Raw genomic sequence first — 27,165 nt, 5'->3', positions numbered from 1 at the left:
AGTGCCTTGCGAAAGTATTCGGCCCCCTTGAACTTTTCAACCTTTTGCCACATTTCAGGCTTCAAACATAAAGATATAAATTTTTTATTTTATGTGAAGAATCACCAACAAGTGGGACACAATTGTGAAGTGGAACGAAATCTATTGGATTTTTGAAACTTTTTTAACTAATAAAAAAATGAAAAGTGGGGCGTGCAAAATTATTCGGCCCCTTTACTTTCAGTGCAGCAAACTCACTCCAGAAGTTCAGCGAGGATCTCTGAATGATCCAATGTTGTCCTAAATGACTGATGGTGATAAATAGAATCCACCTGTGTGTAATCAAGTCTCTGTATAAATGCACCTGCTCTGTGATAGTCTCAAGGTTCTGTTGAAAGCGCAGAGAGCATCATGAAGACCAAGGAACACACCAGGCAGGTCCGTAATACTGTTGTGGAGAAGTTTAAAGCCGGATTTGGATACAAAAAGCTTTCCCAAGCTTCAAACATCCCAAGGAGCACTGTGCAAGCGATCATCTTGAAATGGAAGGAGTATCAGACCACTGCAAATCTACCAAGACCTGGCCGTCCCTCTAAACTTTCAGCTCAGACAAGGAGAAGACTGATCAGAGATGCAGCCAAGAGGCCCATGATCACTCTGGATGAACTGCAGAGAACTACAGCTGAGGTGGGAGAGTCTGTCCATAGGACAACAATCAGTCTTACACTGCACAAATCTGGCCTTTATGGAAGAGTGGCAAGAAGAAAGCCATTTCTCAAAGATATCCATAAAAAGTCTCGTCTAAAGTTTGCCACAAGCCACCTGGGAGACACCCCAAACATGTGGAAGAAGGTGCTCTGGTCAGATGAAACCAAAATCGAACTTTTTGGCCACAATGCAAAACGATATGTTTGGCGTAAAAGCAACACAGCTCATCACCCTCAACACACCATCCCCACTGTCAAACATGGTGGTGGCAGCATCATGGTTTGGGCCTGCTTTTCTTCAGCAGGGACAGGGAAGATGGTTAAAATTGAGGGGAAGATGGATGCAGCCAAATACAGGACCATTCTGGATGAAAACCTGTTGGAGTCTGCAAAAGACCTGAAACTGGGACGGAGATTTATCTTCCAACAAGACAATGATCCCAAACATACAGCAAAATCTACAAAGGAATGGTTCACAAATAAACGTATCCAGGTGTTTGAATGGCCAAGTCAAAGTCCAGACCTGAATCCAATCGAGAATCTGTGGAAAGAGCTGAAAACTGCTGTTCACAAATGCTCTCCATCCAACCTCACTGAGCTAGAGCTGTTTTGCAAGGAAGAATGGGCAAGAATTTCAGTCTCTCGATGTGCAAAACTGATAGAGACATACCCCAAGCGACTTGCAGCTGTAATCGCAGCAAAAGGTGGCTCTACAAAGTATTAACGCAAGGGGGCCGAATAATTTTGCACGCCCCACTTTTCATTTTTTTATTAGTTAAAAAAGTTTCAAAAATCCAATAGATTTCGTTCCACTTCACAATTGTGTCCCACTTGTTGGTGATTCTTCACATAAAATAAAAAATTTATATCTTTATGTTTGAAGCCTGAAATGTGGCAAAAGGTTGAAAAGTTCAAGGGGGCCGAATACTTTCGCAAGGCACTGTATGTGTCAAGAAAAACAAATTAATGTTTAACTTTAAATGCTAAAATAGAAATAGCATTTTCTGTGTTCTTGGGAATATTTAAATAGATTTCAGTGTTGCCATAAGCCAGCGATAAGTATATTGTTTTCTTATTCATTGCGTTCAGTAGACAGATTTTCCATGGCAACTGCTCCACTCTCTGCTAGCCAATCATCGGCACTGATTTTCACCTCCACAAACCACATACAGCTCACTGAAGATATAATGTATATGCTGCACAAAGAATGCATTCACACCACCATTATTACTGTGTTGTGAATATTGAATACAATTGTGTTCTATCCATTGGACCGATTCACACTTAGATAGAGAGAGAGCAGACAGAACAGTGATAGTGTGAAAAAGCCACAGAAGAGAGAAGGTGAGTTAGGTCAGACATCTGGTAACATCAAGAAGGAAATATTTGTGCTAGAATGAACTCCTTGTTTGTTTTAGTCATAAAGACTTCTCAATCATAATGACGAAATGTCTGAACTCTTTTTAAAAAATATTTCTATAACGTATTTTGAATTCAGAAAGCTGTTAATGTATATCTTATAATGTCAAAATAATGCCGTATTTACATATTAGACTCTAAAAATGCTCTCTGGGGAAGTGCGTCTCTGGATCAGTCTAGAATTTTTTTTTCCATTTTCACTTACTACAAGCCTTTTCACTTACAGTTACAAGCCTTACTAGGAATAAGCATATTTCTGGTCATTAGTTACTGAGAAGATGTAGTTCCCTATAAAATCGCTGGGGCTGTGACTCTACAAAACCAGGAGTGCAAGGGCTGCTCTAATTTAATCAGTCCTTCAATGCTCGCCAGTTCCTGCTGGATACCAAGTATCCCATGATAGGTGATCAACTCCAGTACTAGATTTGTGTACAACTAGCATGCGTAGCAGTTTCTGATTAATATGATAATTAACTTTGCCATTTTAACAATTGGTTGCACAGTATAAAGGACGTGTACTGTAATGGACTGACAGATCCACATGGATGTGAATTATAGAGCTGCCAGTTGCTGTCACCACTTCCATTAAAGCTTACAGAGTAAAGATGGTATCTAACAACTTCTCTTTGGAGGGGGGGGGGGGGGTTGTAACCTGTTAGTTCATGGGGTAGATTAAACCATCCTAAGCAAGGAAAGCTAGCAAAGCAAATTAGGATTATTAACAACCGGTGCATAATATATCAAATCTGTAACTAGAAATAAGGAAAAATAAAGAAATGAATTCATTTCTATAATAAGAATTGCTCATCTTTATTTCATTTGGAATCTGACAGATCTCTGTTTCTCTGCATTGCAAGACATTGACTATAATTACACAACAGCATCATTGTAGCAACGTTTTACAGTCTAATATCAACAATCAGTTTGCAAGAAGCTTTATATATCCTGGAATTTACAATTAATTGAACAGATGTATTTATCTAGAGAGTTTTTATATTTTCTTCATGACTTTGTAGTTGATTTAAAATGAGCATTTACACAGTTCAAGACATAATACCTACACACTCTCATCAGATGTGCAAAGATTTCATACAAAACAAGTATAGCCTCAGAGATCAAGATTATACTGTACACCCAAGATGCGCAACTCTAACTTATGAAGTTGTTCCTTCAGGAATAACAATTAAATTATTACTAAAAACGGTCATAATAAATCTTACAAAATTAAAGATCATTACTGTAATGCATTCTTTTCTTGTGGATCTGCAGTCTATGGTACTGTAACAAGGATTACTGCAGATCTCTATGAGAAAATACAAATTTAATAATGACATACACTGTAGGTAATGGAAAGACAATCAGTCTGTCCTATGATAAATAAGTAAATAATCTAATCCTTTGCAGCCCTTCATTACTTATAGCCTCATTTTCCCTTTTCAATTTGCACTGAAGAAATGAGAAAATAAAGTAGGAAGAAATGCAAGGAACATGTTAATTCAGATATGCATACCAGGAGATCTATATGCTGATTGGCTGCTAACAGACCACAACACAATTAAGTGTGCACTCAGCAAAACTGTGAAAGACTACGACAGAGAGATTGAGGAAGAGTGCACTAAAAACCCACATGAAATCTGCAAAAAACAAAGCTCTGAAGAACGGTAAAAAAGTTCAATATCTGCAATGTCAAGAGATTTATTTCCAACAGCACCATGAAACAAATGACTACCAGGAACAAACACACAACTCCAAGACAGGGAAGGTATTGTATTTCTTTTTTTATAAAGGAGACAAAAAATAAAGAGACCAACCATCCCTTTAATTAGATACATATGGCCAAATTATATAGTGTTTTACCTACTGTATTTGATTGTACATTTTCAATTTTTTTCCATTATCTTATGATAATTTGCACATTATCTGTGAATTGAAAATAAAGCAAGAGGACGGGTTAAAGTAAATATTGATTATGGGTTATTTGTCAAAAGGATTTTGCTTTGTCAGTCACTCATTACTTAAGAGACTACTGTGTAACATTTGTGCCTTTCATAAAAAATGTAGAATGCTTAGAATGCTTTTTCTTTGTCACCTAGCACTTTTTGCTTCTCCTAACACTGACTAAATAATAAAACCTTAAATAATATGCAGTATAATAACTGAGTTTGGGGATTTGCATTGTTCATATTTACATACAATTCAATTACGGTAATCACCTTATTGTACATATAGGATTGTTGTATTGGCTGTTTAACTACTAGACATAAAGGATTAAAAGATCTGTTATTTTTCGTATTTTCATGCATCTGCCTTGGATTATGCATGTAATTTATGTTATTTTAGAAGTAATCACTATGTAGTTGGTGGTTTTATGGTTAAGCTACAAAAAATACCACAGTAATAAAAAACAAAAGCTTCACCTGTTTCTAATGATTCATAAAGTATTTTCTTAACCCCTGCAAAACTAGATGACAGAATTTTTTAACCTAGAATTTTAAGATAAAAAGGCTCAAGCTTTGTTAAGCTATAGTGAACCGGGAAATAAGTGTAGACTCTAGATTTTCATTGGGATCAAATTGTTTTTGAGTCTATGTATTTCTACTAAATTAATATTAAATACCCATCCATTTTCTAACCACTTTATCCAATATAGGGTCGCAGGGGATCCAGAGCCTATCTTGACATCTATCTTAACAGGCTCGAGGCAGGATACATCCTGGACTGGACACCAGTCCATCATAGGGCACAAATATACAAACAAATACACACTCTCACACCAGTGCCAGTTTTTCCAGAAGCCAATGAACTCACCAATACGTCTTTGGACTGTAGGAGAAAGCTGGTGCACCCGGACAAAACCCATACAAACACGGGGAAACATACTGTAAACCCCATGAAACCCCAGGAATTTAACCCAGGGTCCCAGCACTGCAAGGCAGTAATGTTAAATATAAATGGAGATTTCTCGTATCTCTCATGAATCAACAAATTCCTGTCTGGTTCTTATGTGGGGAAAGAATATCATCATACATGTAAAATTATGGTCTTACAGTCTGAATCTTAAACATAACATTGCAGTAAAGGAAAAAGGATTTGTACATGTGATTCTTGTCTTACAAACAAGATGGCTACCCATTATTTGGTTTTAGCTTTCATGGGCCATAGCATAGGAGCAAATTCTCTCCTATGATATGATACAATACACTTTATTAATCCCCAAAGGGGAAATTAATTTACCCCTTGGGGATTAATATCACCAATTAATTAATTGGGGAGTAGCTCATAGTCATAAAATATCATAAAAACACTACACAGACATATAACACAGTACATTGACACAGTTGATCAATTGTGCACTATTCTTAACACAAGACCTGTAAAAAACAGTAAAAGTCCAAGATATAAAATCTCAAAAAAGCTTTGCAGCTATTCAGTGCACAGATGACTGAGTACAAAGGATCTAAACCACTTATCCTATACAGGTTATCTTGGAAAACCTGCAGCCCATCATCAGTGTATGCCCTAAACCACAAGTTCTACCAAGATATCACAGCATGTATTCTGGCTGAAGCTACAGATGAAGTGCTTGTAAACAGGATATCGTACTGCACACAATACCCACTATACCTTCGTAGCTACAGTTAGCACCATCAGTTTGGAAACGGGCTGTCTATGGCTTTTATTTAAAAATGTACCAGCAAGATATAATGAGTCTGTGTTCATAAGAGGTACTTTTGTGTTCTTACTCACGTTTGGGGCCACCAATGGGTGAAGACCATTCGTGTGTCAAGAACAGCCTTGGGTGTATTGCAAGATTTTCTGTGAATTGTGATATTGTGTGGCCCTTCCAGCTCACTAGCCCCTATAAACACAAAAAAACTGAAACCCAGTCTCCAAACAACTTTGATGATGTTTTGGTTTTATCACCTCACATTTATATTTTAAATGATGCCTCATTGTCAAGCATCTGGCTGTGCAGAACATAGAAGTCACACACAAAATGGAGGATTGGATCAGCAGGAAGTCAGACTGGTTCCTTTTCCAAGGGATGGTCAACTAGCCAAAAAATGGATAATTAACATGGGCACTGATGTTGATCCGATCAACACGTATTTCAACAAGATTCAGTGCAACGTACGAGCAAGAAAGTACAAGTTGTGCAGCAGGCATTTCACCTCAGAAATGTTCCAAAGTGATCTGCAAGCTGAGTCAACGAGTAAGTAGTATTTGTCGGCAAAATCGTCTCGCAGTTGATACTGTACGTCGAATTTGATTGCACTCAAATCTGCATTAAAAATAAAGTATCAAAAAACTTAAAATATATATGAAGTTATAAAGTAGGAACCTTCGCTTGGTCTACTGCTTGTGCTGTAATGCAACAGGAAAAGATCAAGAAATCAACACAGTAAAACTGAAGAATATATTTTAGAATTATTTGTGCATGTTAAAAATTTGAAATTATATCCTCTGCTGTTTGAACAAGCACAATACAGCAAGCAATCAATTATGTATTCTAGTAATTCTTGTCCTAACTCTGAAAAAATGATTAAATAATCTTCTGATATATTTTTGCAAAGGAACAGGTAAACATAAAATATTATGTATAATTGCTGTAATATTTTTGTTAAACGCGTATAAATGCAATAATTGTTTTTCTCCGTGGCTCTAATAAGCTTCCAAAGATTTTCACAGAATCTCAAAACTAAATAAGCTGAGTAAGGACATGGTCTGCAAGATGCAGAAAAAAACTGTAAGAGACTAAATTAAGATGTGTGATGCGTAAGTGCAAAAAAAAATCAAACCATTTCAGGAAAAAAAAATGGTTTTGTAAAGGTTTGTTAAATGTGTGAAGAGCATCATAATAAAACCAAAGAACCATTTAAGAAAATCTATTGCCTTTTTCCCATCTGTATTGTCACTGATTTTTTTTATTCTTAACATTTTTTGCTGAGTAAATATTGCATGGAAATATGGAATTTCTGTTACTTTACAAATATTAAAATTGTACAACTAGTCTGAATAAATGTTATTCTGCTAGTCTTTATGGTAATATTACCGAAGCACTTTTTGCTGATAAAGACAATCTGTAGCTGATATTTTAAACTTTACAAATAAAATACCACATAGGATCTTATACTATGTACAAAACAAAGGATCATATAGAACTGCTAAAAAATGCTACTACTATATATAACATATAATATTTTTGTAACTTTTGGCATTTTGGATGTAAACTGTAAAATTATTGTCCTTGAAAAATTACATTTGTCCTTGAATTTACATTTTCTACAGGAATTCAGTTTTGTTCTTTGTTCATTTACTGTTTTCTACTTCTCTGAAACTGTACTCCACACAGAGTGGAAATATGAACTGAAACCAATACTGTGGGATTGAAAAGAAGATGTCATCTGGTTTATAAAAATGCATTTTCATTTCAACGTCACAAGTTTTTCAGGGCGCTGCAGTTTTTAAAGGGGCTTCCTATAAATATATCAAATTTGTCTTTTAGTTGATAGTACTACATGAATACACTTGCAGTAATACAAAAATGTAAAAAAGCAATTCTATCCCATAACTCTCATGATAGTTTTGTTCTGAAGTCAAAAGCTGATCCGTCCACTAAGAAGCTCTGTAAGAATGTCCTAATATCCTCAGAAGCTGTAGAATTTTCATACCTTCTTCATTCTAGTTATAGTGTTTTTACTTATGGATATGGCTGGGGGAGCTGTCACTGTTACACTATTACAGCTAGTGGAGGAATGGCTGCCTTTCCTTGCTCACTGACCTCAACGCAGTCCGGCGAAACCGCTCCATCCACAGGAACGTCGGTCGCCTCGTCATCTTCGAAAGTGGCGCGCTGGTAATTCGGCATCTGCAGAGGGGACAACAACAGACAGCATCTCAGTACAGGGGAGAGCTGAGGCGCGTTTGGCCGTGAAGAAGAAGAAGGAGCCGAAGGAGGACAAGAAGCGAGTCAGAGGGGAGAGGAGAAAGGAGGCTGGGCTCCTCGTCCTCTTGAGGACGGTCCAAGAGACATGGACATGGAAGAACATGAGGAGGAACCAATGACGGAGAAAAGAGTTCCCAGCCTAGAGAAGGAGGGGTAGAGAGGAGGAGAAAGAGGAGTGTAAGAAAGAAGAAAGTCACACTTTAACATAACGAGTCTGCAATGCGTGTGGTTGGATCCCAGTTTCCTACCACTAGAGCCCACACAGTATCAGATCTGCTCTGTCCCTTGGACGAGTGGGATTGGCACACCCTTGAGAGCCCAGGGGAGTCATTTCCACTGGAAGAGGCTCTCAACACACTCTGAGCCCTGTCAAACTACAGAGGAGCTGGAAGTCACAGTTCAGAAATTAATGCAGCAGATTAGACAGCACATGGTGCTGGAGCTGCAAAACACAGCTAGAGAGCTTGTTAAAGCACACCAGAGACTGAGGTACACTGGTGTGGAGGGTTAATTCATCCCTACTGCATATGAAAAGACAGGTTGTGGACAAGGTCAAAGTCTTCATTTCTCCAGAGACAGGACTGGAAGTCTGGAGATCAAGAAGAGAGGCATCAATGATGAAACATCAGGGACAGCTAACTTGAGTTCCATGTCCTGACAGCACTATGCATACAGCATCTCACTGACACTCCTGGTCACGTGTCCCTGTGACAGAAGAGGGAGCTGCTTGCCAGGCCCTCTCTCTCTGCATCTTTAAAGACTGCTAATGCCAGCTAATCTCCCCACATCTCCTCATCAAAGTGCATCTGCTGCCTGTGCTGCGGCTCCCCTGCCAAGCCTGTCAATAGCGCCCAAGTGTCAAATTGGAGATCTTCACTTCATTTTCAATCCGATGGCTGTCACGCTTCTCATCTGCTCTTAGGCAGTGAGGAAAGCTGAGCCTTGTTAAGAAGATTTATTTTTTTTCTACTTTGATACACATGCAAGCAGAAATACAAGAACAACTGGAAATTTCTCAGCCTGTTAGAAAAAGGAAGTATCGCTCACTTTTGCCAGAATGTTTCATAGCCTGTGTTGGACACACTCAAACAGTCCAGTCACAGTAGTCTGATCTGTTCTGACTGGTCCTTGTGCAACAGATCATGTTACTTTTCAATGGTACATGGTAATGAGAAATTTCATTGAACTCAAGAAGGCTGCTGTCTTGAATCTATCACCTTTCTGTTTTTCCACTTTTTCCGTTTCCCAGAACTAAAAAACCTGCTGTTTCCTTCTCTAAGTCCTTTCTGATACATACAGTAGCTACTATCAGAAAATATCATAGATGCAGAAAGTATCAAGTATCATAGATACATAGACATACCTGCTATAGTCTGTCTGCCTCACACACACGGTTCTCCCCCTCTCTTTCACACACTCCTTGCCTTTCACTTTCTCTCACATACAATATGCAGTATTTCTCAGCAGTTAACAGGTTCTTTAGTCAGCATTATTCAAAAGCCCCCCTTGGTCTGGCCTGGGAATTTCACCCCTTGGAATAAATATAAAGGAATGCAAATATCCACTCAAGACAGATCCTGTCCCTCAGGAATAACAGAGTCCGAGAGCTCTGTGATGGGAGTTGTGTGGGTCTCCAGGGAACGACTGGCATGCCATTACTGGAAATAAAAACAACAAAACTGCTTTCTAAGATGTTTGAACTGAAACTGAAGAGTTTCTATCTGCAGTTCAGACGCCAGGCTTGAGCGTTGCTGTATAAAAACTGAGACCTGAAGGCAATGCTTTGAGGCATGGAGCATTGTCAGCCTGGTCTCCCAAGTGCCTAGGTGGGGTGGGGTGGTTCTAGGTACTGTATACAAAAAAATTGGCTCGGCAGCAGCAGATATGTGCTGTTCCCCCTTTAAATAGACAGTACTGACTACTCGTACTGAACAGAAATGGAGGAGCCTGCTCTCTCTGTAAGGGCCCCAATTTCATACATTCTGTTTTGTCTATTCTTTTCCAGAATCAACAATGAAACACAAACCAGAGGATATAACTGGAAACGATTGGGAAGTGCTTTTAAATTGTGAGCCGGAGGTGCTTTTTTCCAGAAAGGTTAAACAAATGTTGAACTACCAGGCCTTGCTGTCAAAGCCAATAACCCATTTTCATTTCCAGCAGCTGGATTTGGATTAATTAGCTACTAGCACCCAAACTAGATGGTCTCAACAGCCTCCTCTCATCTATTACGTGCGTAATGTTGTTATGGATTCAAAACCCACAAAAATAGAAGTGCCCCTGGTGCCTCCTGAGACACTGTTCAATACAGCCAGGAGCTGTAGATGCCACTTACACCCTTATCACATGAAACTGACTCCGCAGCTCTCACCACTCTTAATAAAATACTCAATGGCCCTTTATTTCTTTACCATTGTGTAGAAAACATGGTATAATGCCATGTGACACTGTGTAATGAGGAAACATATCTGTCACCAGAGAGTGAATGATGATCAGTTTTCTGTGCTGACAAAGGAGCATTTGAGGCACATGGATGAATACTTCTCATGCTGAAAAATGTCAGTTTACAAACATGCCTTCTTTTTCATGCATATGCATGTAGTTTTAAGTCAATTAGCAGAGCTATCATTGGGTACTGACTGCCAATACAGTATAATGGTGATTGCTGCTGAAAGCCAGGCAATCAAATCTATCAATCTCTTCTCTGCCTCTCCCCTCATCCCTGTCCCTTCCACTCACACTTCCCCCAGGGTTTCTCAACTCTGCAATTCAGCAGGTTTCTATGTATTTTTTAAGGTACTTAATGACCATCGCTTCAGCTGGCAGAAGAGCTAAATTGATAAGGGTATCAAATTAAGGTTTAACCAGATAAAACTATTCCTTCTCCACAGCCTTTGGGTGTTGATATTTTACAGAGATCTAAAACACTATCCCATCATTACTGATGGTAATTTCATGGAAACTGAAATAATTTAATATCATGACCCTTTATTTGTTTTTTTTTCTAATTTGAAACAGGTATTTTGGATACCTCAGGGACTGGTTACCTCCACTATCAGACTGAAGGAACTGATCAGCTTTAGTTTTAAATACTGAAGAATTCTGAGGGAACACATGGAGTCAAACTCCTCAGAGGTATTAACAGCCCACTGTACTGATTCAGGCTCCAGCGCCGCACAAGTACCTTATGACACAAGGGAAAATTACATTACAGACCGAAAATCGGAGGAGGGGGAACTTTCTTCACATTTGTTGGTGATTGAAACAGACTATTCAGTCATGGTTGTTGAGGCTTATTCCATCAGGAAATAACAGAATGCACCTCTTGAGTTAGTGAGTTACTGAGAAACAAATGAGGAAAATAGTTAGTCCTGCTAATTGTGGCCTTTTCCTATTTTCTCACATATTTTTACACTCTATTCAAACATCTCATCCCACCCTACCTGTTTTCCCCCTCTAGTTTAAATGGCTCAGTAGTTTCTCACTTCTCTCCCTGATCTGCTGCGTGTCTGAGGTGCTGAAGTCAAACAGGCAGCTCTCACTAATGCGGGGGTTGCTCTTCAGCTGAGGATGATGTGTGACCCTACCTGCTTGTGAAGATCTGTAAAGATGCAAGGAATTCCAGTTTAACACTTCTTGTTTCAAGTATGAAACATCTGCCTCAGTGGTAATAGCACACATTGTCCTAAGAAAGCAACACATTTTTTTTATTCTCATTCTCACAAAATGTGCTTCAGGAACTCATTCACAGCCTGAGCATGTTCTTAACTCCAAAAATCCTGTTCCTTTCTCACTCACCCCCAGACTCAAAGTACCACCTGCCAGACTCAGCACAAGTCAGAGACACAGTGGACAGTTCAAGACCGAAACCTGCCATTTTCAAAATCTTTTCCCATAAAGTCTCAGCCCCAGCTCTTCTGTCACAGCAGAAGCAGAGAAGAGCCAGTTCCCTCAGAAACAGAAACTCCAGGGTAATTCTCTCAAAGGTGCCTGTAAAGCTGTGACTTTTCACATCCTCAAACCAAGGATTCTTGTTACTCAGATAAGGGAGCAGAGAGGCGGAAGTCAGAGAAAGTTTCATGTCTAAAAATGGATGCCACTTCACACAAGCCAAAGGACACTCTGTTACATATGGAAAAGAGGTACTCTGTGACATTTTTGCCAGACCATCAATCCCAGCATTTCACGGCTACAGAAAGAATCAAAACAAAAGAATTTCTTTCAGAATAGTTTTCTAACTTATTTACCAACAACGTTTTAATTTCCTGTAAAATTAAAATGACAAGCCATAAAAGCAGGATAGAAGCTCTTATATAGTAAATATAGAATTATTAAGTTCCCAGAAGGTCTCAGGCTTGTCATTTCAGTAGATGCCTGGTAGAGAGACCTAGGCAATTAATCTCAGCTCTGTCCAGGGCTGTTCCGAGGCAACTGGGTGTTCCTAGCCGATACCGATCTGCACTTCCTCACTCTTCCCATGTGAGTTCAGGGGTCATCGCTGTGGGTCGAGATGGAGATAGAGATACAGCTAGTGATTCCCATCTGAGTGGGTGTAGAATAAAAATATTGAGAATTACACATCTTACAAAAGAAAGGAGAATGACTTAGCTTGTCAAGACGTCCACAAGGAACAGTGTTTTATGTTAATGTGAGGTCAGAGAATCATTGAGCCATCACAATCAAAACATGGGATCATTCAAAGTGTTTTTTTAATTACCTTCCTTATGTTGCTTTATTCTGGAATTTTTCTCTGGACTTTTATGAAAAGTGCCTGAATCTCATAACAATCTTTGCAGCCCTTTGTAAATAATCAAATTCTTCCAGCCACTCTGGAGAGCTCACTAAACTGAGGAGTCCTTTGGCTGTAGCCGAGACAGCAGCATACACCCTGTGCCATGTGATCCCATGCTCCCAAATTAAAACAATCTGTTCTGTACAATTGCTAAGAAAATGCCTGATTGGCTCAACATGGGGTCAGCAGCTATATTCAAACCAATAGGGTCACAGCGACATGACAGTAAGGGGTCAGCAGGTTAGCAGAATTCAAAACGAGCCCAGCATGAGGGCGGCTGACTCTTCCCTAGGAAACAACATAACTAGGGCAGCAGGACCGATTATTAAAGAATTTCAAGAATTCATTGGGTTCTAAGGAAAACACCACTTTTGTATAACTAAACTGGAAAAGAACACCAAAAACAGAAAAACAAATAATTAGTTCAGAAACCGTGAAAAGACAAACCAAGTATGAAACAGCTTGCAGTGCAACTTGAACACCCTTGAGTTGTCAAGGGGTGAAGGGGTGGATGCAAGGGGGATTCAGTTTTAGGCAGGATCTTAAGTCATTCCTAACTTTGCATTATCTGTTAATGAAACCAGCACATACTGCTAAGAGTCTTAAAGAAGATGAGAAATGTTTCAGTCATCTGTCTTCTTTAGTACGAAAACTGGGGTACAAATGTTCACTACACGCAGCTCATATTCCAAGAAAACTAGAACCAATGTTAGCTGCTGCTCCTAGCTAGGATATGAATCTTCATTATTGGGCTATTCATGGATTTTTACTGTATTAATCCATCAGTATTAAACAGAAGCCCCCCCCCCCCCCCCATAGGCACCAGCTCCATGGGTGCTGTGTGTGCTCAAGTGAACACATAGAATCGCTGAAACGGACACTCTCAAATACACATGCATAAGATCAAATACACAGATGGAGGCTGGCTGAAAACAGTTGACAGGCTCACTTACACATACTGTATTCAAAATGAGCGGGAGGGGCAGAGAGACAGACAATCATGACATAATCACACACTCATCCACACACCTGAACACACACTCCTCTCTCTCCCTGTGCTGTGCCTGACAGGAGCCCTGGCAGAACCCCATTGGAGTCTGAGCAGTGGTGGGACCTGAGCTCCAACTGGGAATAAAACTCTTCCAACAAGCCTGACCTGACTGTTTCAGGCCCTGGCAGAAGATGAAATGATGACGTTAGTCCCAACACAGGAACCACTACTATGTGCTCAGAGATTTAATAATATTAAACATTATATTAGTTTTAAGGTTAGAATGAGGGTTATGTGGAATAATGGAATATTCTGCAGTGGTGCTTCAGTGACTCTCACCTAGGCATGTAGAGGAGATGGGCAGAGTGGGGACTTCCCACTGGGGAAAAGTGGGGTAGGCAGTGAGGGAGAGATCAGATAGAGTAAGAAGAGAATCACATTTGGCTGCAGATGGGATCGATAGCTAAGGAGCTTCATGGGAGAGAGTATGATTTTCCAGACAGTGAAAGCATCAGAGCAGAAACTGTGGAATGTAATCGTCTGAAATGATTTCCTGCTGCACTGATGCTTGTGTTATGATGGAAGCTGCTTTGTCAGGAGACATGTCTACTGGAGAGCAGCCTGGGGCCAGCCCTGTCACACTCAGCCACAGGTGACTACTTGCAAAGCCCACTCAATCCTATCACATGGCTGTGCTATATAAATGATTACAATATTATGCAAGAAAATAAATTGCCACATGGATTTATGTATATACCATGAAGCTCTCACACTGAGAAACCCATGAATACTATATTCAAAAGAGTTGAGTTGCTGCCTCCAGAGCTCTAGAGTCTTCAGTTTGGAGTGCCTGTGAAATTTTCTTCTGTTTGTTCAAATCTTTTTTCAACAGGTGTACTGGTTTCTTATCATCTCCCAAAGAGATGCAACTTCATTTTGATTACTCTAAAATATGCTTTTTTTCATGGAGATTCAATGATATTTCAATTTGAGGGTTTGTTCAACCAGGGCAAGCTATATATGGAGAAGAAGAATCAGAAAAACATGTTGGCACAAATGACCTTCTGTCATCTGTGACCATTCTGATCTGTGCAGTAAAACAAGACGACTGAGATTTGTGAGTGTGATGCACTGCATTACAAATCAGCTACAAAAGAGTGCCTTCAGAAAGAGAGGCTTTAATTTAAAGAGCCTGGGGCTTCAGACGTCCAAATGCCAAGTGGACATAGAGAAAGGCAGCTACTGAGGGGCTCTTTATGGTGAAAGGGTTTGTTCTGTACACAGCACACACTGGTCACACAGTGTCTAATACTAACTACTCCTCAGTACATATACTGTAGGACAGACCTTCCAGGGCGATGCTTTATTCTTTGTATTTTGACCCTCGCCAACTTTCACTAATTAAAAATAATACTGTAATAAGCATATGCACATGTATATTTACACACACACTTGAATTCCTGTTTGTAGAAACCTGTGTACTCCTATTTTAAAATATCAAAGACCCAGTTTTATTATCCTATTCCCCACTGATAACAGCATTGAAAAACAATTAGCTGCCCTTAAATTCCCACTACACCCCACCACTTGCTCTGCCTATGCTGACAGACATCTCTGTTGGAGGCCAGACTGACACACCTGTTTTCCTGCTCACGTGAGTTCAATTCACACTCACTTACATTCTTGTCCACGTCGATTTGAAACAGCACAATCACTTATCTTCTTTCCCACGCACTAACATGCGCAACAGCACAGAGGAAGCTTCGTAACAAAGGCACCATTGACAAATGGCATGCAGGAAAAACGGCAGCAGTAGTGACTGGAATACTGAACACGGGGCGCAGGATATGGCTCAACAGGAACGAGTTTTCTCTGTGATGACATGGGTCTGGAGCTGACCCCACCAACACAATAGGTCACCAGCATCTAGGAACACTATGACAGACAGGCTGACGCCAGGGCTTGATGCTTTGGAGCGGTTAATTCACAAAGTGTCACTGAACAAGAGACTTGTGTATGCTTAATTGCTCAAAAAAAGACCATCTACCCATCTAAAGTACATAACATAAAATACATATAATTATTTCTGACGCTTTGCTGTTGGTATGGTTGTTATCAGCACTGCATCTGAGCAAATCTGAGTATATTAGAGTTTTGGAGCCCCATTCCATAAGAAAAAAGAATGTAAGAAGACTGAACTGCAGATGCCAATAATTGGAAAGCACAACATACGTCAACCTTGGTAACAGAGTTTTAGGTAAAATTCTACAGAAATATGTCACAACCGATTCGTTCTTTTTTAAACTCCAAAATTGCTGTTGTCTTTTACATGGTTAGGGTAGTTGCAAAAATTGTGGATCACAATCCTCCCACTGATTCTTAGTGGATTCATGAGCCTAAATACATGTGCAACTCTGGAGAAGGCCTATGAGCAGAGAGGAGATCAGAAGAAGCTCGCAACTGAAATCCAGGATGGAACAGGAAACACAGATGACCCTCAGTGACACAGATGAGGGGGATGAAGGAAGAGCAGGAAGTTGTAAAGATGCAAGGGGAGCTGCAGGGTGAGGTAATAAAACAGCAGCCCAGTGCAAAAAGTAGGACCCTTTACCCCAAGGCACCCCTGATACACTTACACACTGATTTCCTGTGGCAATAATGACATTGTGGGGCTCTTCGTGCCACATGGCATCATTTTGCAGTGGCTTTTTCTAGCTCACTTTTGGAATAAAAATTCAAATGGTCCCATATGGATGAGTACTATAACAGTTATAAGACACACTCTCCCTAGCTTTGGATTATATCCACCCCCTGATTCTGTGGTCCAGCTGCCACAGAATCATGGGCTATTTAAAGCAGCTTGAAGTGGAACGACATCACTGTGGCTCTACAGAAATAGTACTTCACTGCAGCCTCTCAGTTCCCCCTGTGCAGGGCTTACGGGACATCACCACCTGCTCTTCACCTGAAGAAGTTCATATGAGTTTATTTAAATGATTATTACTCTTGACCAAATAAGACTCCACACAGAGGAGCAGAGTTAAGGAAGTTTCTGTGAACCAGTTCCAAAGGTTTTTTGCTAAGCCAGTAGTGTGGAAGAAGCTAATCATCCTGGCCAAGACCAGCACTCACAAATCCATAAGAAGCTCAGTGTCCTGTACTGTGGCCTGTGTAAAATCTGAGGTGAAACCATGAAGACACCATTTTAATCCAATCGTGAAGTGACCTGGACACCTTAAAGTCTTTGCTTCCATTCAGCTGAAAAAAGGTATGAAGCTAAATACTGTTTTTTGTTTAACATTTGTCCTGGTTTTTAACTTCCTGGCTATCATTTCAAGTGGTCTCAAAAGCCACTCGAGTTTCCTGAGTGGCTCAGGCTGTAAAAATTCTCACACAAATGCAGGTTGGGTGCAACCTATAACTGCAGGTTCAAGCCTGGGTCTGACACGAGGTGACTGGCCCCCAATTGGCAGCACACAACTCACTGAGTGTGGCCAAGAGAAGGAGGAGATTAGTCAGCCTGGGCTGTCTTGGTTGTCAGTGACACAGTGACCCATGCAGCCTCCCAGACACTTCCAAGCATGTGATACTATTAGTGAGAGACACATATTTCTTTCCAGCTGGTGCCTGATAGACACATATTTCCTTCCAATTGGTGTTGAGCCTTAGGTATGGGTCTGTTGCCTATGATGCACTAAAGATATCTGTCTTGAAGGGGGCGGGATGGAAGCAACTGCCTGCAATTTCTCATTCTCCTCCTAATACAGCTGTTGGGTTCTTAACTTTGAGCCAAGACGTGAAACATGCACACAATCAGCTATTCCAAATCAGGTGTGCAAAACAAAATTATTTGTGGATCCTAAATTAAAAACAGATCAGCTGGAAACGGTCCAACTGCAACAAACCTAAATGCCAAACCTCTTTGTAAGACTTTTGCAGTTAGTAAAACTCAAACTTTTATTTACATTGTACGGTATATTTTAATATTGTCATATAGTTTAATGTTCTGATCTTTCTGTTCAATATTTTAGTCAGTAAAGTCTACTGAATGCTGTTTTGGGGTGTGTTATTGGGGTATAGCAACAGTAGTGGAAATAGCAGTGGTGAAAGAAGTAGTACTCCAAGAAAAATGCTTCAGAGGATTAATTGTTTAGCCTCCTCCCTCTAGAGGAAAAGTTTAATTTGTTTTTCATCAGGCAAACTGAAGAATAGGGAGGGTGCATTCCCGTAAGAGTCTAATACAGATTGTATCCTGTTGTGCTGGTGAAAGTTATTTTCTGTTGGGACTTCTTGATTCAGAGCAGGTTTTTGCAGAACGGTAAGGATTTGTGGAGTCTGATTCCCATTACACAGCCAGACTCCCACTTCTCCTACTTGAAACACCACAGAACTTCTTCTCCACTTATTACGGTCCCAGAAAATCTATGCAGTGTTGTTGTGCCATGCCTTTCCTGTCCCCATACAATACATTTACTCCATTGTTTCAATGCTTGTGCCTTGCTGTGGTTTACACCATGAGGGTACAAACTTTACCTTACTCCATTAGTTGCCATGGTAAATGTCCATATGGACTGGAAGCATTATTGGTGTTGTAATACAGGTTCAGTACCAGTCTCTGAATTTTCATTAACAATGAACTGATTTCTGAAACTCCTCTTGCTCATTCTTGCTTTCTGCCATAAGACTGTACAACACATCCATTTCGTGTCTGGGCATGGGCAACATTGACATTGACCTGTTTTTGGACTAAGCAGTAAACTCTCTGCTTACATCTGGCTTTTCCCATTTATAACTGTTTTTTGTGCAATATATTTATATTTGTATTTGTAATGTGTAATACAACTTTTTGTGTACTGTTCTGTTTTGTTCTTTGTATATTCTGGACTGTGAGCAACTCTTCTTAGTGCACTTCTCACTGACTGTACTGATTGTATTGTATTGTATCATTGTATTGTATTGTATTGTATTATTGTATCATTTTGTTACACTGTTGCTGTGTTGACTGTGTTAAGCTGCTGTTGCACTGCAATTACCCTCACGGGATCAATATAGTATCTATCTATCTTAGCTAAAACAAGAGTAGCAGCTATCTTTTTTGAAGTGCTCTGGACTCCTCTGTCTAAGGGGTTATCCGAACAAAGCTATGAAACCCTGAGGAAGTGGAAATAAATAAGCTGTTTCCTCAAAATCACAAAGTCAGTGTGTCAAAAAGATCCCCATTCTTTAGAGGACTTGGAGGCATGCAAAGTGGACAAAATAAGACCCTCCCCCAAAACACACCCCTATTTTTGATGAAGTTGTGCCGACACTGTTTTGGGGCTAATGCTCTATCTCCATCTCTAGAGATCCAGTGTCAGCAGAAAAAACAATCCAGCCTGTGTCTGGTCATCTTTATAATTTTATACTCACAAACCCTGGGACTACATTGGTAATGTGAACAATAATTAGTTCATATAACATACAGTAAGTACAGATGTGTATATACAGTATATATATATACATACATACCACCTGAATCATAACCTCTAAACCCAATTATGTTATTTTACAATTTACTAGGCATACTATTGTTACATATATACTCCCTTAATAAAATCTCTTATATATTTAATTTCACATCATTAGGGTTTGTGGTATATTAAGAAATGAGATCCGTTAAAAAACCCAGATGAGTTGCTCATGCAAATTATGTCTTGACAAGAAATTCTAACTATCACTTTCTAGGACAAATGAGAGGTCAATAGATACAGAATAGGTATTTCGATACATATTACGCTTAAGAAGATAGCAAATACCATTGGCGTTTATATATAATGCTTTGCAAAACTACTCAGACATTTGCAGTTTCCACATTTTGTTGCTTTAAACTCAAGATACTTTAAAATAGCTTTAAAATGTCATAATTAATGTATGGTTAATATTCACAACCTACTCCATGCATTCAAAGCAAAAAAAAAAGTACAGATGATATGAAATATATTAAGTTATTATATGAAAGAAGATGCAACTACATACATATTCCAATCCATTGCTGTCACATATTTAAAATGATTTAGATAGTTTTTTACATAATTACCTTAATGAGTCACACAAATACTTCTGCAGCCTCCATTTGCACTAATAGTGGTTCTCATGAATAAAAACACCTTTCTCTGAGGCTCTTTGGTAAAGTAGGGAATCTGAAACAAAGACTCAATCAAGAAGAACTTTCAAAGCAAGTCAGGCATAAAGGCAGTGAAAAGCACAGATCAAGAAAAAGATGCAAAATATCTCTGAATAGCCCAGTGAGCCCAGTCTGTTCAATCAGCAGGAAATGGAAGGTGCATCATACAACCCAGGTACTGCCTATCCCACACTCCCTCCAGGCTGAGCTGCCAGGCCAGGAGCAAACTGGTGTGGGGTGCCACTGTGAGGCCAACAACGACTCTGAAACATGGTTGGAGTTCAATGGTTGAGATGGGAAAAAATGTGCATCAGTCAACATTGTGACCTATATTACTCTTAGAAATCTTCAGTGTGAGCATTCAGTTTTTGACAAAAATATTAGGTTTAAGAACATCTTTAGGCATCATTTTGTTATTGAACATAAGACCATAAGACGCACAGTACGATATGTACTATATAAATGATGATCTCTGCTAAAGCCAGTCAGTTTGAAGGTAAGATTATAGGACCCTGTTTCTTGCAAACATGAAAAGGTCATACATGTGTGATCAAGAGATACAAAAAAAATGTTGCTTATGACTCCTTTAAATCTACTTTTCAGGGCTCACCATTATGATATAATTAATATGTAGAATCCAGCTCAATAAATATCTTAAAAGAGTAGGTCAGATATAAATGTATCATTTTAAGAACCTTGAAAAAGCCAGCATGCCCCTGGAGACTGGAGCTGAGAAGCATAAGAAAACTGAACCTTCACCTCTCTCAGTTTACAATCAACACCTACTAGGCTGACAGTGGCCCCACATCTGCACATGGCTGAAGGGGAGCACAACCCACAAGTCATACAGTGAGAAGGCAGAAACACCGTGAGGAGCAATCACAAAGAAAAAGGACATCTCGAGTCTCTGAGACATGACTGGGTCTGCAAATCCCAGCAAACGGGAAGTCTCCAGCTGTCAACATCTGCTTACAAGACCGTAACCTTAAACCTTGTGCCCGTTACAGGAGCTGGTGTTCTGGTTCCCTGAACATGTCTCTCTAGGGAGTCCCGCAATTCAGAGAGATGGACAGAAAGACAGGCAGGAGACAAGCAGCTGGGATCTTACCTTGAAACGAAATCGGTTCTCTGTAAGGAAACTCCAGGGGAGACTGAGAGAAAGGCTCCACTCTCGCTCTCCGGGTGCGCTGCCGTCTCTTAATGACTATAAACACCGCGCGCACAGCACTTCAAGACAGGAGAGAGAGGGAGGGAGCGAGAGCAGGCAGCCAGCACTCAGAGGGGCTCTGATAAACCACATTGTTGTTGAGGAAGAAAGCAAGGGAGGTGGCGTGTGAGGGGGAGCACAGAGAGGGCAGGGTGGGGGCGGGGGGATGCAGACAGGAAGAAAGAGAGGGAAAGAGAAAGGAAGAGACAGGGAGAAAGAGGAAGAGAAGAGAAAACAGAAAAAGAAGCAGAAACAGAATGGTGAACGGGTGGTGGGGGGCTGTAAACATTTTTGGCAAGGCTGCGTTATTTTCTTTTGAGGGGGTAATAAAGAACAGAAAGTTCTGAAAGAGAAAGAGGAAATGCCCGGCCCTCTTCCCAGTTCCTGAGCACACTCTTCTGATGAGGGGAGAGAGAGATGGGGGTTGGGGGGGCTCAGCAGTAACTGTGTCTCACTGTTTCTGGATTACGCATTGTGCACTGAGACATTCACACAGCGCCCTCCACAGGACAATGCACCCACTGTACAGCACCACCGTGCCAATCCCGGACAGCACATGCCCCGCATCTTCTCCTGTGACCCCATAACGGCAAGCCCAAATCATGCTCTGGTCATACAGGCTTATCAGTGTTCACCCACCACCATCAGTCATCCTCTGTTCCAAGTAATCAGCCGAACCAGTGCAAATGAACCAGAGCTTAGTCTCAGCGCTCGCTCATATCAATCAGTTCATCACTCAGCTGGAGGAGGGGGGACTCTCATAGCAATCTGAAAATTCACTTTAGGTTAAGGACACAGTTAATACCATGTACCGCTACAGAGAAAAGTATAAACAGTAGGTTTCATGAAATTAAAATAACCGCAATCCAGGACAAATGCTGGCTCACACAAACACAGTGTGGGCTCTAGAGATAGTCCTTCTCATACTGTTAGTGCTGTGTTAGAATACTGATGAGAGCACACTTTACAGTTTATAACATTTTCTTTCTGTGTTTAATGCACTGGGAGGTTCATGTCACAGACTAGGCCATTTTCCACAAGTCACTGAGTCATCCCAGTGTCGCCAGCATCAATCACCACACTGCGATGTCTTTTATGCTGCACATGTACAAATATTCCACAGAACCAAAGAATCCGATCATCCTTAGCTCTGCTGTCAGACAACATCAGCTGACGTCAATTTCCAAATGTCTCTGACAAGGTGTCAAGTCAAAAGAGCGTCTTTCATCTCAGGAAGAGCTAAAACATGCTTATATTTCTAAATTGTTTGAAACTGCCCCAAGAATGTGAATTTTGGAAACAATCAAATCGTATTAAGTGACTAAAGGTATGTGCTTCTTATATATTATTATATATGCTTATAGGTCAATATAAGCCCTTCAAGTTAAATCTGTCCAGTTTAGTCTCCCAGGTGATAATGTGCCAGAAAATCCTCCATGGTTTACAGTAATAAATAATGATAATTCACAGAATGAATGCTTTAGAATAGATCACAAAAATGTTGTAGTATTGCAGCACTACCTTTTCCCCACATATGTATGTTCTATAGTGCAATGCACCCCATATAAACATTGTAAAATACAAGTATTGTGTTTTACTTTGCAAAAAATCTTTCTTCCAGTGGTCCCAGGATGTGTTTATGACACTGCTCATGGAGATTGTGTTTGGCAGGAGCTCTCTGGCGCTGACAAGTGTTGCCACACACATCTCCCTTGTGAAGACTATATCACAAAGTCTGTTGTGATCTAGCGCACACATTCAAACAACAGCAGAGACACCAGGAGAAAGGAAGGAAGGGAGAGAGCAGGCTGTTCAGGCTGAGATGAGAGAGAAGCCCATCTCAAAGAGGGAAATGTTCTTGTCATCAGTCTTCCTCAGTGAGGTGTATTTTCCAACATACCATTGAACAAATGACTACTGCTACACAGCCCAGTGAAATGCAACACTTAGACACAGCAGATGTACTGTAACACTAATGTAACACTGACACACTGCAAAGCAAATTGCAAAACTGCTACACACACTAACACACACCAGAACCACCTACAACTGGCACACAAATAATGTTGCCCACAGAAGGTTGCACATTACAAAATACTCATTATCTGCCACACATCTTTTCAAAACTAACTTATCAACCTTAGAAAGCCCACTGAAACACCCTGCTGCATTGCCAAACACAATGACTCAGTGACACTCAACAACCATGAAACAAACACTGCCAGCCCTAAGTATTTCTGAAGGAAAGAATAAACAAGAATTTACCTTTTTACTAATCAGCTGAAAGCTATGACAGCCACTACGTTATTATTTAATGTTAGGAAACAGTCTTGAGCTGCAATCCCTGTGCTGGAGCAGCGAAGCAGATCGACTACCTTCCCCATCCCTCCCTCTTCTCAACAGACTCAACTGAATAAGCATGGAAATGAGAGAAGGGAGAGAGGGGAAGGCAGTAAGACTGGGTGAGAGAAGGAGAAAGATGGAGGGAGAAAGAAACAGATTGCAGAAGAGAGGGAGGCAGAAAAAATAAGGAAAATGAAAGTGGAGGGAAAGCGAGTGAGAAAGAATGTGATGGGGGGGTAGAACTGAAGGTTAAGGGCACCTTCCGAGCCAGTTCTGGGAAAAGGTTACCACAGTTAATCATGGTATTCCCACAGTTCGTCCAAGTTTTAACCAGTTTACCAGGTTAAAAGGCTAATACTGTGCCTATAGTCATCCCTTATTGAAACACGCATTATTCCTTGCTTTGCTGTGGTTTCCTACTATTAGTGTCAAACTCTCCTTTGTCTTCACACTGGGCTTTCCCACTTTTCAAAAAGACTGCTTGCAGGGTCTAGTCTCACAAGTGGTTTAGCTATCAGGGATGATTGCTTCGAGCGCAAGCTGATCCCTACAGTCCAGATGTCTCTAGTTTGTGCCAGGCAATGTCTGTGACCACGATTCCAAAAGCAACAATGAGGAGTTGTGGATGGACTGGACTGGGTTAAGGGTTTGGGTTTGATTTGCTTGGTGAGCACTGGGAGTTGGTGGGCAGAGAGAGCTCCACTTCCTGGGGGCACTGAAGGCACCAGAAAGCTGACATCATGACAAATTTAAACAGGTGGGCATGTGGGAGGAGAGCAGACTTCATCAACAAGTAGACACCAACCAGAAATAATGGGTGTTCCCAAAAGTAAACCCAAACAAGAGTTGAAGGCATCATTTCTGAAAGGGGGAAATAAACAACAAGTCCTTCTGCTGCTAAATAATAAAGCAAAAATATTTTACATGAACCATACAACACACAAAGACCAGTCCGCTATCATGAGAGGCACTGACCCAACCCCATTATTCCTCCTGCTCCAGTGCAGGTTAGGGCACGCAGTGGGATTCCCATGGTTGGCTCGTTGTTGCATGTCGACACTCCAGATTTAAGAACATAACTAGCCTGTTTGGTACTTAGTGGCTAAATAATCGAAGGCTCTCGCCCATCTGTGTCTTGAAAGAAGCCGGGGTGTCAGTTTCAACAATGCGACAGAGCAATCTTGCAGACACTCACAAATGCCTGGAGTTTTTAACTTGATTTGCAAATAAACAGCAAACACAGACGAGTCTCCAAAGCAAAAAAAAAAGTGAAAAAAAGATTTTCTGTTATTCTAGCTGTCCAAAATTAAAATGTGGCGACCACATCTATACGATGTGGAGTGGGTGTCAGAACTAATGTCACTCAGGGGATTATGTAGAACTGGTGTACTAATTTAACAGCTTGCCTTTTTTGGAAGTAAAGCAGCAGACAATCATGCTAGGACCCCTTGTATAAAATGTATTTACTCACCTGGGAGTCTTTACTCAAGCTAGTACACATTTGGATGAAAAAATCAATTTGGATGAAAACATCTGTTCAAAAAAATTACATCAATGATTAATGACTGTATTTAAAGAAGCAGTGTTTAATGGACGCAAACAAATTGGTGCCTAATACTGTTGCATATGAAGCGTTCAAACACTGGTGTCTGGGATTATTGTATGCCTCACCTGCAGCAGAATGGGACCTGGGTGCTTTATCAGGCATGTCCCTGTCAGGCACTGTGACACTGCCCGTCACAAGGCCCCGACTGCAGGGCACTGTGAAGTCCGGAGGCCTGACACTGCACACTGGGCAGCAAATGAATGTGTTAGTGTTTTGAAGAAGACAGCAATCCCTGCGCATTCACATTCATCTGTAATGAGGTGTTATGTAAGGAGGGGGGGGGGGGGCTCTTCTAAATGGTTGCTTCCCTGTGCTGTCAGGAGGACAGAGAGAAGGGGGTTACTGAGACATGCGGCAGAGATCTGGATCCATACCATCACACCTCCGCAGAACCTGCTACCAGCCTCCCAGCAGCTGCCTTCAGTGACACACAGTCGCATTCTCTTTTTTTATTTTAGGGCAAAAGTGTGAAAGTAAGGGCTGCTAATGACTTCCATTCACACTGCAAAGAGGGACTAGCTAGGAAAACATGGAAAACTGCAAATAAAAAAAGGAAACGATTCATAGCAAACCCACAGATTACCTAGTGTGAAATTCCCTTCTAAATGATTTTTATGGATTACAATTACCACAGGATACCACGCCAAAGCCTCCATCACAGATTCTGCAAACAAGTTGTAGAACAGCCTTCTGAAACTTCGTGTGAAGCACAAAACTTGTGGTGAGAGTACACAGAGAGAATGTGGTAATCAAGGGATTACTGCACACCCACCACTCAAGGCATGGTGCTGGTAGAATGCCAGTCCATCACACACAAAAGCACACTGGGACAATTTAGACATTTCATTCAGCCTGAGTAGAACATTTAAATTCCACACAAATGGAGCCCCAGTTCAGAATTGAACCCAAAACCAAGAGCTATGACATACCACCATGCCACCCTTATATTGTTGTAATTCTGCATATATATATAAATGTTGGGGAATTACAATAATTTTCTATTCATTTGTATACATTCAGTACATTGCAGCGTATGCTAATGTAAGAAAATTCCCTTTACTAAGTAATTATTTTGAATCTTATTTTTTGTAAGCATGCAGGTTTTGCAAATATTTTTCACTTATTATGTCACTTATTCACTTATTATATTGTGATGTATATTTATGTTACTGTTCACCTCCAATAATGGCATCTGCCCCAGACAGTAAGAATAACTTAATATGGCTATGACATTCTCATGGGTCTGACATGGACACAGGGCTCTCACACATGAACAGTGACAAAATCTCATAATGACACAGAACTCTCTCATGCATGTAGATTCAGAGCACTCATACTGACAGGGCTAAGAAACCTAATGCGGGAAATGACATACCAATATTCTTTTCAAAGCAACACTTCTAAAATGATTTTCACTGCATAATTCCTAAAAGGAATACAAACATTTTGCAGTTGAAGGAGAAATAATAGGTTCTGTACAAACCACCAAATTCCTGAGATAATGTCCCATTTGCTCTCCAGACTAAAAAGCCTCAGCTCATCCCCATCCTCCAAGTAACAAACTCATTTTTTTCAGAAGCTGAATGCAACTGATATTACGCAACACACATAATATCACCATGTCATGAACCGCTGATTGTGTGGGAGGCGGCAAAATAATCACACAGCTGAATGTTTAAAGGAAAAACAAGAAGCAAGAAACAAGACATAATTTCAATTAAATATCATGACAATGAGATGATATTGATGATGTCAGTGATATTGCATTTCACCCCCACAGTTTATGTAACAACTGAAGCAACAAAAAAAGGCTTGGGAGGGATAACAACAGCCGAGAACAATCAGCCTCAGCTGTTGGTAATTCTTAATCAATCCTGACCTCATTTCTTCACCTAAACATTATAAATATGATTTTTACATCCCTCCTCCAACCCATCTCCACCTCTGCAGCTGCCCCTTAGTCACTCCTCATTCCGCATGGGGATCCCAGCCTCCTCATCCTATGGCCAGG

The 27,165-nt window shown here is 40.5% G+C and overlaps 1 protein-coding gene across 2 annotated transcripts in view; it reads right to left on the bottom strand.

Moving 5' to 3' along the window:
- Positions 1-27,165, bottom strand: part of ece2b (endothelin converting enzyme 2b) — a 77,464-nt gene that overhangs the window by 38,676 nt on the left and 11,623 nt on the right. Inside the window, exons 1-2 of one of the 2 annotated variants that reach the window (XM_088612325.1) lie at positions 21,107-21,379; positions 7,888-7,974 (exon numbers count right to left, since the gene is read on the bottom strand). In XM_088612325.1, the coding sequence (XP_088468451.1) occupies positions 7,888-7,974 (87 nt within the window). In that variant the 5' untranslated portion in view covers positions 21,107-21,379. Of the gene's footprint in view, positions 1-7,887; positions 7,975-21,106; positions 21,380-27,165 lie in introns of those variants that run through there. The other variant, XM_088612315.1, reaches the window with a different exon arrangement.

The sequence above is a fragment of the Lepisosteus platostomus genome, chromosome 2 (genome assembly GCF_059453375.1).
Source record: "Lepisosteus platostomus isolate fLepPlt1 chromosome 2, fLepPlt1.hap1, whole genome shotgun sequence".
NCBI classification, from domain to species: domain Eukaryota; kingdom Metazoa; phylum Chordata; class Actinopteri; order Semionotiformes; family Lepisosteidae; genus Lepisosteus; species Lepisosteus platostomus.
The sequence above is the reverse complement of the archived record's forward strand: the minus strand, read 5'-3'. Positions and strand labels throughout refer to the sequence as shown.